This window comes from Balaenoptera musculus, chromosome X (genome assembly GCF_009873245.2).
Source record: "Balaenoptera musculus isolate JJ_BM4_2016_0621 chromosome X, mBalMus1.pri.v3, whole genome shotgun sequence".
Taxonomy (NCBI): domain Eukaryota; kingdom Metazoa; phylum Chordata; class Mammalia; order Artiodactyla; family Balaenopteridae; genus Balaenoptera; species Balaenoptera musculus.
Window position 1 is genome coordinate 120,830,707 of NC_045806.1, and position 14,137 is coordinate 120,844,843.

The following is a 14,137-nucleotide window of genomic DNA, read 5'->3' on the forward strand; positions in this document are numbered from 1 at the left end:
ACAAATCTGATCTCTTTTTCTATCAGTTTATTTTTTTTGAAGTATAATTGACCTACAACACTAATTTAGCTCTTGTTACACAACATAGTGATTTGGAATTTCTATACATTTCAAAATGATCACTACAATAAGTCAAGTCACAATATGTCACCATACCAATATATTACATCGCTATTGACTATATTCCACACTGCACATTTCATACCTGTGACTCATTTATTTTGCAACAGGAAGTTTGTACCTCTTAATCTCTCTCATCTATTTCTTTCCTCCCCCCAGCCCCCTCCCCTCTGGCAACCACCTGTTTGTCCTCTGTATCTATAACTGTTTCTGTTTTGTTATGTTTGTTCATTTGTTTTGTTTTCTAGAATCCACATATAAGTGAAATCAAACAGTATTTGTCTTTCTCTGTCTGACTTATTTAATTTAGCATAATACCATCTAGGTTCATTCATGTTGTCATAAATGGCAAGATTTCATTCTTTTTTATGGCTGAGTAGTATTCCATTATATATCACATCTTCTTTATCCATTCATCTATTGATGGGCACTTGGGTTGCTTCCATATCTGGGCTATTGTAAATAATGCTGCAATGAACATAAGCGTGCACATCTTTTGTAATTAGTGTTTTTGTTTTCTTCAGATAAATACCCAGGAGTGGAACTGCTGAATCATATGGCAGTTCTATTTTTAGTTTTTTAAGGAAACTCCATACTGTTTTCCATAGTGGCTGCACCAATTTACATTCCCACCAATGGTGCATGAGGGCTCCCTTTTCTCCACATCCTCACCAACACTTGTTATTTGTTGTCTTTTCAATAATAGCCATTCTGACAGGTGTGAGGTGACATCTCATTGTGGTTTTGATTTGCATTTCTCTGATGATTAGCGATGTCGAGCATTTTTTCATGTGCCTGTTGGCATGTATCAGCTCTTCATTCCATTTTTAGTGAAAAATAGTATTCCATTATTATACCACATTTTATTTATCCATTCATTAGATGATGGACATTAGGGATATTTCCACTTTTTAATTATTATGAATAATGATGCCAAGGACTTTTGCATACAAGTTTTTGTGTGAACGTATTTTTTCATTTCTCTTGGATCTTTACTTAGAAGTGGAATTGTCAAGTCATATGATAACTTAAGGTTTAACATTTTGAGAAACTGCCAGACAGCCTGTTTTCCACAGCGGCTGCATCATTTCCCATTCTTACCATCACTGTGTGATGGTTCTAATTTCTCTACACATTTGCAAACACTTGTTATTATCTGCCTTTTTTTATTATATCCATTCTAGTGGGTATGAAGTGGTATCTCAATGTGGTTTTAATTTGCATTTCCCTGACAGCTAATGATGTTGAACATTGTGCTTATAGGTCATTTGTATATTTCCTTTGCTGAAATATCTATTCAGATCCTTTGCCCATTTTTATTTTATTTATTTATTGGCCACACTGCTTGGCTTGCGGGATCTGAGTTCCCCGACCAGGGATTGAACCTGCGCCCTTGGCAGTGAATGGGCAGAGTCCTAACCACTGGACTGCCAGGGAATTCCCTGCCCATTTAAAAAAATTTTTTTATTGAGTTGTAAGTGCTCTTTGTATATTCTAGATATAAGTCCCTTATCAGACATATTACTTTCAAACATTTTCTCCCTTTCTGTGGGTTGTCTTTTCACTTTCTTAATTGTGATGTTTAAATCAAAAGTTTTACATTTTGGTGAAGCCCCATTTTTCTATATTTCTTTTATTGCTTGAGCTTTTAGTGTCATATCTAAGAAACCATTGCCTAATCCAAGATCATGAAGAATTACACCTTTATTTTCTTCTAAGAGTTTAATGGTTTTAGCTCTTATATTTAGGACTTTATTTTTTTGAGTTAAGCTCTGTATGTGGTGTGACGTGGGAGTCCAAATTCATTTTTTGCATGTGGATATCTAGTTGTCTCACCATCATTTGTTGAAAAGACTCTTCTTTCACCACTAAATTTCTTGGCACTCTGGTTGAAAATCAACTGACTGTAAATCTGAGGGTTTATTTCTGTACTCTCAATTTTATTCCATTGGTCTATATGTCCTTATGCCAGTACCACATTGTCTTGATTCCTGTAGCTATATAATAAGTTTTGAAATCTGGAAGTGTGAGATCTCAAACTTTATCCTTCCCTTTCAAGATTATTTTTGTCTATTCTGAGTTACTTGCATTTCCATATGAATTTTGGGATCAGCTTATCAAAATCTGCAAAGAAACCATCTGAGATTTTGATAGAGGTTGTGTCGAGTCTGTAGATCAACTTAGGAAGTATTGCCCATCTTAACAATATGAAGTCTTCCAATCTATGAACATAGGCTATCTTTCCATTTATTTAGGTATTCTTTAATTTTGTTCAACAATATTTTATAGTTTTCAGTACACAAGTCTTGGACTTTCAAAATAAATTTATTTCTAAATGGTTTATCCTTTTTGATGATTTTTTTTTTAAAACTAAGCAAGTTTTTAAATTTTTATTTATTTATTTATTTGGCTGCCCAGGGTCTTAGTTGCGGCACGTGGGATCTTCGTTGCTGCGTGCAGGATCTTTTAGTTGCAGCATGCAGACTCATAGTTACAGCATGCGGACCCTTAGTTGCAGCATGCATGTGGGATCTAGTTCCCTGAGCAGGGATTGAACCCAGGCCCCCTGCATTGGGAGCGTGGAGTCTTAACCACTGGACCACCAGGGAAGTCCCCTCTTTTTGATGATATTTTGAATGGAAATGTTTCCTTACTATCCTCTTTGAATTGTTCTTTGCTAGCATATAGAAACACAATTGATTTTTGTATGTTGATCTTGTATTCTACCACATTGGTGAACTCTTTCGTTCTCATAGTTCTTTAGTGGATTCCTTGGGATTTTCTATATGCATGATCATGTCATTTGCAAACAGAGGTAGTTTTACTTTTTTCCTTCCAATCTGGATACCTTTTGTTTCATTTTTCTTGCCTACTCTGAAAAGCATTTAAGTGTATGTCAGAAAATATGGCTCTTCATTTTCCTTTAACTATTAAAGTAATTATACAAGTTTAATTTCCATAATAACCTATATCTTACTACTGATCAGAAATGCTTCCTTATCATATACTAAAAACTTTTATACCTGGGGATGTTAGTGGGCTCTCTGTTTTATTCCTCTTACTATCTTTATTCCAGTACTACAGTGAGTTAAGATTGTAGTTTTATAAGTCATTCCGCTTCACTGAAGTATGAGTTCTTCCATCAGATATAAATGAAATCTACACCAGATAAGATAAGGTAGCTAGCATAATGCCTGGCAGATAGGTGGTATTCTCTAGAGGTCAATGCCACATCCTCTGGTTATCCTTTGTGTCCCACCATCCACAGTAATTTGGGGTTATGGATAGTTAATAATTATTTTTACTGCATATTGAGCACCCAACATAAAAGGATTATTTTTCTAACCAAATGTCCAAAGATAACCAGGGTAAAAAATGTACTAAGAAGATTATGTAACTAAATCTGTACCGATGGACAATTGTGATGCTCCATTTTTTTCCCTTTATAAACAAAGCCTACAGAATCACTATTGGAGCCTCAGCTCCAGCAAAGGATAAATGCATAATAAATAATTGTTATGGGAATTTAAAACCATAAAACGTTTTAAAACATAAGATTTTATTTTAGCACCTTACTAATTATCTCCATGGGTAAATATTAGAGGTGGAATTGCTGGGCCAAAATATAAAATATTTTTATTTTTAAACAATTTACAAAGTTGCCCTTCAGAAAATTTTACCAGTATACTCAACAAGAGCAGGCAGGGTAGGGGGGTGGGAGAGGGTAGGAGCAGGAGTTTGGGATAGCAGATGCAAACTGGTATTTATAGAATGGATAAACAACAATATCCTACTGTATAGCACAGGGAACTATATTCAATATCCTGTGATAAACCATAATGGAAAAGAATATGAAAAAGAATGTGTATATATATATATATGTATAACTGAGTCACTTTGCAGTACAGCAGTAATTAACACAACATTGTAGTTCAACTGTATTTCAATAAAAAATAAATTTAAAAAAAGAACAAGAGGGCTTCCCTGGTGGCGCAGTGGTTGAGAATCTGCCTGCCAATGCAGGGGACACGGGTTCCAGTCCTGGTCTGGGAAGATCCCACATGCCGCGGAGCAACTGGGCCCGTGAGCTGCAACTACTGAGCCTGTGCGTCTGGAGCCTGTGCTCCGCAACAAGAGAGGCTGCAATGGTGAGAGGCCCGCGCACCGCGATGAAGAGTGGCCCCCGCTCGGCGCAACTAGAGAAAGCCCTCGCACAGCAACGAAGACCCAACACAGCCATAAATAAATTAAAAAAAAAGCACATGCAAATGTTTAAAAAAAAAAAAAAAAGAACAAGCGCTGGGAGAAATGCATGTGTCCCCAATCCCTTAACAAATCTGTTACACATTTTAATGTAATCAAATCCATCAACGCTGTTCTTGTTTAACTTTCAGTTATTATATTTTTAAAGACCTTCTACACAGAAAGCTTAGGTAAAAGCAGAGGCTAGTTATTCACAGCTTGTTATAACAAGGGAGTTAGCCACCCTAACTTGTGTTTGGCAGAGACTTAAAGACAGGCAAGGGAATGGGAAAGCTTTAGAGTGAAAAAAAGGAAGACCAGGTTTTCTCTGATTGGAAGTTGTTGTCAGGGAAAAGCTGGAAGCCAGGTAACTAGAAGCAGCGGCATTTTATGTTACTGGTTTGGGGAGCATATTTAGGTTTCTCTAGTTGGGGCAGGACAAAAATAGGGAGGCTGGCAGTCATTGATCAAGTCCTGAAGATTGCTGTAGAGGCTGTGGTTTGGCTTGCGGGGCTGCTTGCTACAGAGGTTGTGGGTCACAATTTTATTGTCATATATGGTCTGGTCATTGTTCGTTGTGTATTCAGTCTCTCACTTTAAAAAATCATTCTTTCATTCTGCTTCAAATATAATTTCATTTTCAGATCTAAGTATTTAATTCATTAGAAAATTTATGTCTGTGCATACCAGGAAAAAGGGACGACTTCATTTTGACGGGAACATTTTCCCTAATTTTTTCTAAAGTGCAATATTCTACCCTTTATACAATATTAAAGTTCACATTCGTAAGATTTCATTGGTGAGTCTACGTTCTCTCAACGGAATTTAAGAGCAACGTTATGGACTCCTCCCCCGGACCGCCCAGCCCATTAAAAAAAGCTTCTGTGTTTTTTATTAAAATTCTTTCTCTGACCAACTTCTCAAGAAGAGGAAAAGGACAAAAGGGCCGGGAGAGGTTGGCGGTGGGACCTGCCGGAGGGAGGCGGTGGGCGGCTGGCTGACTCCGGCTGGTGGGCGGGGTGCGAGGGCGGAGCTCGGGTGACGCAGCGCTCACGTGACCGCCGGGCTCCGAGGTGGGCACCGTCCGGGTGCCAGTCCTGGCTCCCTGCTGTCGGACCCGGAGCCGTCTGGGAGCCCCTAATTGTTGCTCCAGGTTCTTTCAGGTCAGTGTGAGAGCTCTCGTCGCTGCCTGCGGGACACCGGAATGGGGGAGGGGGAACGGGCGCGGAAAGGAAAAAGGTTGGGGATGGGGTCCTGGTCGAGGGGAGCTAGCCAGAGTGTAGATAGAGATGGCGGTGGGAAAAACGGCTAAGGGGGAGTAAACGGCCATTGGGCAGAGGGTGGGGAAGGCGGACACCCCAAGTACCCATTCGCCTTTCTGCACATTTCTTCTCTACCCTCCGTCCATTTTGGAGCCGGAGATGATGAGTTGGCGGGGTGCCCCAGCAGTGAGACAGTGGAAATAAACCCCCTCTGCCACTCCGTGCGTAGAGTAAAAAGTTGACCTCAAGGGTTGGGGGGCGAGTTTCCTCTGCGGGAGAAGGACGCAGAGATCCAAAATTAGTTTGGAAAACATCCTGGTCTGGCGCCCAAGGAGTGAAAAGAAATGGCGGCTGGGGTGCTGTGGGGGCGGAGGAGGTGGGGAAGGGAAACGTTGGGTGAGGAGGACCCGGATTCGGAAAAAGAACCCGAGTCCCTCTGCATCCACCGATGCCTCATCCCCGGTCTCCTGTCTGTCTGCAGGTGTACGTGTCTGTTGTTCCCAGTGCTCTGCTGGGCTAGAGAAAGAGGAGGAACCTGTCCAGAATCCCCGCAGGTCAGTGAAGGAGGAGGGCACTGGACAGGGACGCAGAGGGGTGGGGAGTGTGGAGGGCACGGCCCGGGCAGAATTGGGGGCCCCACTGCCCACTTCCCAACACATTTACACACACTCTGCCATGCTGAGCAAGCGTAGGGAAAAATGGCAGGGTCTGTCTGGGAAATGGTTGGCTCACGTGTGCACGAGGAATGGTGGGGTAAAGGGTGGGAAGAAGGCACACTAGGAGGGCCGGGCCAGGTCCGGGGACCCCTGACAAGGGGCGAGAAGCGACTGCTACTATCCGGACCTGCATTCCATCCCCAAGCCCTCAGTCTTCCTTGTTTCCTCTTTGTCTTCTCTTCCCCCTGCCCCATCCCCAGGACAGGAAAAGGAGGGGACGCTCAACATGGAAAAACTCTGCAGTGAAAATGAAGGAAAGCCTGAGAACCAAGGCAAGATGGAAAACAAAGAACAGCCACTGGATGCGGGAAAGCCGGGAGTAGCTTGTACTGTGGAAGACAAGGAAAAGTTAGAAAACCAGGGAAGGACAGATCTCAAGGGAAAGACAGAAGATGAGGAAGTACTAAAGGATAAGGAAAAGCCAGAGAGTGAGGCAAAGCCAAAAGAAAGAAATCCAGAGAGCCAAGGAAAGCCAGTGAGTGAGGGAAAACCAAAAGAAGGAAAACCAGAGAGTGAGGGAAAGCCAGTGAGCGAGGGAAAGCCAAAAGAAGAAAAGCCAGCCAGCGAACCAAGGGCTGCAGGAAAGCGCCCAGCTGGGGATGATGTACCCAGGAAGGCCAAAAGAAAAACCAACAAGGGGCTGGCTCAGTGTCTCAAGGAATACAAGGAGGCCATACACGATATGCATTTGAGCAATGAAGAGATGATAAGAGAATTTGACGAGATGGCCAGGGTGGAGGATGAGGTGAAGAAAACCAGACAGAAATTGGGGGGGTTTATGTGGATGCAAAAAAGTTTACAGGACCCCTTCCACCCGAGGGGCCCAAGGGAACTCAGGGGTGGCTGCAGGGCCCCACAAAGGGGCTTTGAAGATATTCCTTTTGTGTAGTGCCCCTGGCAGGCGTTTGCAAGGCCTTGTGCTTTATTTAACCTTATGCTAATACTATGCTTTAGGTGTTACTCTCTTTATCCAACTGCAGCCCTGTGTGTTTCAGTAGCAGATTTTCATCCATTGCATGGAAAAATGTTTATGGTGCATTGTAAAATTTTTTAAAAACCAGTTTTCAGAACCATATGTACGGCATTAGTCCATTTTTGTAAAACTACAATGATACTTACCTAGTGATCCATGTACAGAAAAAACTCGGAAAGCTTTGTCTACTAAAAGATTAACAGTGGTTATCTATGGGTGATTTTTTTCTGTTTTTTTGTCCATCTGTTTATATTCTCTTAAAAAAACACAGATTACTTTTATCATAACAATAATGAAAGATAAAAAAATAGGAAAGCAATACCAAGCAATCAAAAGTACTGTTCAGCTTATGAAGGCAGTGGAGACACATAAAATTTCTGTTGTCAGGACATGAAATGATAAGTAAAAGTCACATTACCTCTGGGACTTAAAGCTGGAAGAATCAACCTGGCAATTATTACAGATCCATTATTGTAAGGGAGAGTCTTAGCATCAGTGAACTGGGGATAAAACTTGCCTTCCAGGGCTGTGGAGGATATCCGATGAGATGCTGAGTGTGTGAACTGTGTTGGGCTGGTTCCTACTCTCTCCCCTGCACTAGCAGGACCAGAACCCCATCAGATGTTTGGGAGAGGGCTGAGGGAGCTCTCACATGCGTCCAGGATTAAGTCCAGACAGCTGAGAGGTGGGTGCCACTTTCCCCTGGGTAATGCCATGACTCTTGGGCACTGTGCCTCTTCTAGTTTGTCCTGTACCCTCCTAAGGCCCCCGCTGCTGCTGATGGTGCTGGAGATCATGATGGACTAAAGCAACACAGTGTCACAACAGAAGGGTGGAGAATTCTCTACCTACAGTAGAGTTTCCCTAACTCTGGTGGGTAGCACCCAATTGTCGCTTGGGCCTTGATATTTATGAAGTTCTTATAAAACACACCCTTCCAAGTTTTTTGTTGGTTTGTGTGTGTTTTTGCATACAGCCCTCTCCACTGGATTTAGATACAGGAGATTGAGCCAGGAGAAAAATCTGAGTGACCAGATGCTGTGCTATTCTCACCTGTTAATCTCTTGTCTGCTGACGTTTTCATCTTAGAAGGAGCTGTCCCCTAGGAAATTCCTGTTAAGCCCTGGCTTATCATTTCAGCAGACCCATCTACCTATGTGATTTTTTCGTCTGGCTCTTCATTAGCCCTTTATTTGCTTATAGTGTTTCTTTAAATAAACTTTTATTTTAGGACAGTTGTAGATTTACAGAATTATTGCAAAGATATATAGTTTCCGTTTACCCCATACCTAGTATCCCCTATTATTAACAGCTTACTTTAGTTTGAAGTGTTTGTCACCATGAACCAATGTTGATACATTATTATTTACCAAAGTACATACTTTATTCATATTTCCTCAGTTTTTCCCTAATGTCCTTTTACTGTTCCAGGATCCTATCCAGGTTACCACCTTACATTTAGTCATTATGTCTCCTTAGGCTCCTCTTGGCTGTGACAGTTTCTCACACTTTCCCTGTTTCTTATGCCTTGACATTCTTGAGAAGTACTGGTCAGGTACTTTGTATAGTGTACCACAATATCAGTTTGCTTGACTTTTTTCTTGTGGTTAGGCAGGTGTTAAGTGCTTTTGGGAAGAAGATCACACAGGTAAAGTGGCATCATATAAAGGATATATGCTATCAATACTATTCCTGTTGATGTTAACGTTGGTCACCTGGCTGAGGTAGTGTTTGTCAGGATTCTCCATGGTAAAGTTACCCTTTTATTTCTCCCTTTCCAGACTGTACTCTGGAAGAAAGTCACTCTGCATAGTCCACACTTAAAGAATGCGGTGTTATTTCAAAGTTATCTCATTTCCAAAGTTACCGCCTTGAGGATGGAGTATCTCCAACATTTATTTGGAATTCTGCATAGGATATTTGATTTCTCCCCCATTTATTAATGTATTCAATTTATTTATATAAGTATGGGCTCATTAATTTTATTCTTTGGACTATAATCTAATACTATTTTATATATTTTCATTGCTCAAATTGTTCCACTTTTGGCCATTGGAAGCTCTTTCAGTTGGCTCTTGGATCTATTTGACATACTTCCATCATTGTGTATGTGTGTGCTTTTTTTAAAAAACTCTTTCTGGCACTACAAGATGCTCTAGTCTTACCTTGCATACTTCCTGCCCAAGTCCTAGAATCAGCCATTTCTCCAAGGAGCCTTGGTACCTTTCGTTGGAGAATGGTATTAAAAACCAAGATTTGGGTGTTAGGTGTACTTGTTACTATTGGGATATCATTGCGTATAGGCCCTCTCGGTAGACAGAGAAAGAAGATATATGGGTATATAATAACCCATGCATATATATGCATCTCTTTCTCTCTCTCTCCATATATACATATATATATGTATGTGTATATATATATGTGTCTTTATATGTTTTAAAATATTTATATAGAGAGAAAATTTTGTCTTTAGTCTTACAGACTCCACTCATTTCCAAAGTTACCTATGCCAGTGCCTTATTTTTCCATCCCTTTCAGTGAAGTTGTTTCATGCATTTGTGATATACTTAGAGTCTTTTGTCACATCCTGTGTTGTGGGAATGCTATTATAAATGGCACTTTTAAATAATCAAATTCTAATTGTTCATTACTGGTATATAGGAAAGCAAGTAACTTTTATATATTAACTTACATCCTGCGACCTTGTGGCCAGGAGTTTGTCAATGCTTTGGCATTTTCTACATAGACCATCATGTCATCTGCAAATATAGTTTTATTTCCTCCATTCCAATCTGTATACTTTTTATTTCCTTTTTTGTCTTACTGCACTAGCTAGGACTTCCAGTATGATGTTTAATAGGAACAATGAGAAAGGACACCCTTGGCCTGTTCCTGACCTTAGGGTTAAGTGTCTACTTTCTCACCACTAAGTATAATGTTAGTTTCTTGTATTCTTTATCAAATTGAGGAAGTTTCCCTCTAATCCTAGTTTGAGAGCTTTTATCATGATTGGGTGTTGGATTCTGTCAAATGCTTTTTCTGCATCAAATAATAAAGATCATATGATTTTTCTTCTTTAGTCTGTTAACATGTGGTGGATTATATTGATTGATTTTCAAATGTTGAGTCACCCTTGAATACCTAGAATAAATTTGACTTGTTTGGTGCCTAACTTTTTATACATTATTGGATTCAATTTCATAATATTTTGTTGAGCATTTTGTGTCCGCGTTCATTAGAAATATTGGTCTGTAGTTTTGCTTTCTTGTAGTATCTTTTATCTGGTTTTGGAATTAGGATAATATTGGTTTCACAGAATGAGTCAAGTGTTCTCTACTTCAATTTTATGGAAGAGATTGTGGAGAATTGGTATTATTTCTAACTTAAATGTTTGGCAAAATTCACTGGTGATTTCTAAATGTTTACTGGTGATCCTTAAATGTTTGGTAGAATTTGGTCCTAGTGATTTCTATCTTTGGAAGGTTATTAATTATTGATTCAATTTCTTTAGTAGATACAGAACTATTCAGGTTATCTTTTTCCCCTTGTGTGAGTTTTAGTAGTTTGTACCTTTTGAGTAATTAGTCCATTTCATCTAAGTTATCAAATTTGTAGGCATAGAGTTGTTCATAGTATTCCTTCATTAAGAAGATAATGTCCATGGAATTAGGAGTGATAACCCCACTTTCATTTCTGATATTTTAATATGAGCCTTCTTTCTTTTTTTCTTGGTTACCCTGGTAAGAGATTTAACAGTTTTATTTATCTTTTCAAAGAACCAGCTTTTGGTTTTGTTGATTTCCTCTGTTGTTTTCCTGTTTTCACTTTCCTTGATTTTGTCTCTAATATTTATTTTTTCCTGTTTGCTCTAGGCTTAAATTACTCTTCTTTCTTTAGTCTCCTGAGGAGAAAGTGTAGGTTATTGATGTTAGAACCTTCTTCTTTTCCATATATGCATTTAAGCTAGAAATTTCCCTTTAAGCACTACTGTTCCTTCATCCCAAAGATTTTGGTATGTTGTATTTTCATTTAGTTCAAAGCATTTTTACATTTTTCTTGAGAATTCTTCTTTGATTCATGTGTTATTTAGAAGTGTGTTGTTTAATTTCCAAATATTTGGGTTTTCCATCTATCCTGTTATTGATTTCTAGTTTAATTCTACTGAGAGCATACTTTTATGATTTCTATTCTTTTAAATTTGTTAAGGCGTGTTTTATGACCTAGAGTAGGACTCTCTTGGTGAATGTTCTATATGAGCTTGAAAATAAATATGTTCTGATGTTGGATGGAATGTTCTATAAATGTCAACTAAATCAAGTTGATTGATAATACTGTTCGACTATATCCTTATTGATATTCTGCCTGCTTAATCTGTCAATTACTGGATGGCAGCATTGAAGTCTTCAACTCTAATAATGGATTTGTCAGTTTCTCCTTTCAGTTCTATCAGTTTTTGCCTCATATATTATGACACTTTTGTTAGGTGCATATACATGTTTAGGATTATTATGTATTTTTCTCAGAATTGATCCCTTTATCATTATGTAGTGCCTCTTCTGATCTCTGATAATTTTCCTTGTTCTGCCTTGTCTGAATGTATGTAACTACTCCAGCTTTCTTTTTTTGTCCAGGTTTCTTCTAATTAGTGCAGATCTTTCTCTGTTGCTTTACTTTTAACCTCTCACTCCTTATATTTAAAGTGGGCTTCTTGTACACATATATAGTTGGGTTTTTTTAATCCACTCTGATAATTTCTATCTTTAATTGGTGTATTTAGACCATTCACATTTAAAATGATTCTTGATATATTTGGATTTAATATCAACCATGTTTATAACTGTTTTCTATTTGTTGCCAGAGGCTTCTTCTGCCTTCGCTAGTTTTTTTTTTAATACATTTATTTATTTATTTATTTTTATTTTTGACTGCGTTGAGTCTTCATTGCTGCACATGGGCTTTCTCTAGTTGCGGTGAGTCGGGGCTACTCTTCATCGTTGCGGTGCGTGGGCTTCTCATTGTGGTGGCTTCTCTTGTTGAGGAGCACGGGCTCTAGGTGCATGGGCTTCAGTAGTTGTGGCTTGCAGGCTCTAGAGCTCAGGCTCAGTAGTTGTGGCACATGGGCTTAGTTGCTCTGCGGCACGTGGGATCTTCCAGACCAGGGCTCGGACCCGTGTCCCCTGCATTGGTAGGCAGATTCTCAACCATTACACCACCAGGGAAGCCCCCCTGCCTTCTCTAGTTTTAATTGAGTATTTTACATGATTCCACTTGTCTTCTCTCTTAGTGTATCAGTTATATGTCTTTAAAAGAATTTTCAATGATTTTCCTCGAGTTTACATTTTTAACTAAGATCACTTTCAAATAACACTCTTTTGCTTCACTTATATGTAGTACAGATACCTTATTACAGAATGTTCATCATTCATTTCATTCATCCATTTGCTACAGTCACTTAATACATTATTACTTTAGATAAAGAGTTATTTTTATATCAATTAAGAATAAGACAAAAGATTTCATTTTACTTTCATTTATTGCATTTCCATTGCTCTTCCTTTATGTAGATCTGAGTTGTTGGCCTGTACCATTTTTCTGCTGCCTGAAGAAAATCTTTTAACATTTCCTGAAGGAAAGGTTTGCTGATGCTGAATCCCATCACTTTTTGTTTGTCTGAGAAAGTATTTTATTTCTCCTTCACATTTGAAGGATTATTTCACTGGGTATAGAATTTTAAGTTAGTGTTTTTTTCTTTCAACACTTTATTTACACAGAGAGATAGGAGTGTTAACACTGAAATGGAGGATTTATTTATTCTACTTGTATTTCTGTCAAATTTTATTTTATTTATTTTGAGGTCAATTTAATAAATGCATACAAATTTTAAATATCATGAGGTGACACTCCTTATGTCTTGTAATGCTTTTTGCTTTAAAGTCTATTTTGTTATTAATTTACCTATAATGGCTTTCTTTTGGTTAGTGTTTTTTTTTTCTGTACTTTTACTTTCAATCCTTATGTATCTTTATATTTCAGATAGTCTTTTGTAAATAGTATATAGTTGGGTTTTTTCCAGTCTGAAAGTCTTGGTTTTTTAATTGTTTCATGTAAACCATTTACATTTAATATACTTACTCATATTAATACTGGATATAACCATTGTACCAAGTTCTGTCTCTATGTCCCACCTGATTTATGTTAGTTTTTTCTTCTTTAGGATTGGTTATTTTCTTATTTTTGCCCCTCTATTAGCTTAGAAGTTTTACACTCTTATTCTTCCTTAATAGTTATCTGGCAATTATAGCATACAGTCTTGACTTATTAAAGTCTTGACTAATATTAATTTATACTTTTACACACTCCCTAGATAATGCCAGAACTTTAAATACTTTTACTCTAGCTCTCTTGACTCTTATGTTGTCAATATGAATTAACAAGATAATATTATTTTATATAATATTGATTTAAATTTATATAGATATTTAGCCTTTTAATTGCTTTTTATTCCTTTCTTCATCCCCAGTCTTCCATCTGAGATCATTTTCCTGTTATCTGAAAAATGCCCTGTAGAATTCAGTACTTACTTTGGTTTATGCCTGCTGCTGGAAACTCTCTCTGTTTTTGTTTATTTGTAAAGCTTTAATTTCACCTTCATTTTTGAAGGGTATTTTTGCTGGTTATTAATTTCTTGGTTAGCATTGATTTTCTTTCAAGATACTAAAGATGTCATTTCACCATATTCATGCTTTCATCATTGCTGTTGCAAGCTAGTAATTAGCCTAACTTTTGTTCCTTTTGAGGCATACTCTTTTTTTTTGGCTACCTTT

At 38.3% G+C, this 14,137-nt stretch overlaps 1 protein-coding gene across 2 annotated transcripts; it reads left to right on the plus strand.

Moving 5' to 3' along the window:
* The first annotated feature begins 5,404 nt into the window (after nt 1-5,404).
* Nucleotides 5,405-7,522, plus strand: TCEAL4 (transcription elongation factor A like 4). 2 transcript variants are annotated; one of them, XM_036841084.1, is made up of 3 exons: nt 5,405-5,525; nt 6,106-6,178; nt 6,541-7,522. In XM_036841084.1, the coding sequence occupies exon 3, from the start codon at nt 6,567-6,569 to the stop codon at nt 7,227-7,229; it is 663 nt and encodes a 220-aa protein (XP_036696979.1). In that variant the 5' UTR covers nt 5,405-5,525; nt 6,106-6,178; nt 6,541-6,566; the 3' UTR covers nt 7,230-7,522. The 2 variants fall into 2 exon arrangements, with proteins under 2 accessions (XP_036696979.1, XP_036696980.1); XM_036841085.1 differs by having other exon boundaries at nt 5,411-5,525; nt 6,546-7,522.
* Nucleotides 7,523-14,137: the final 6,615 nt, after the last annotated feature.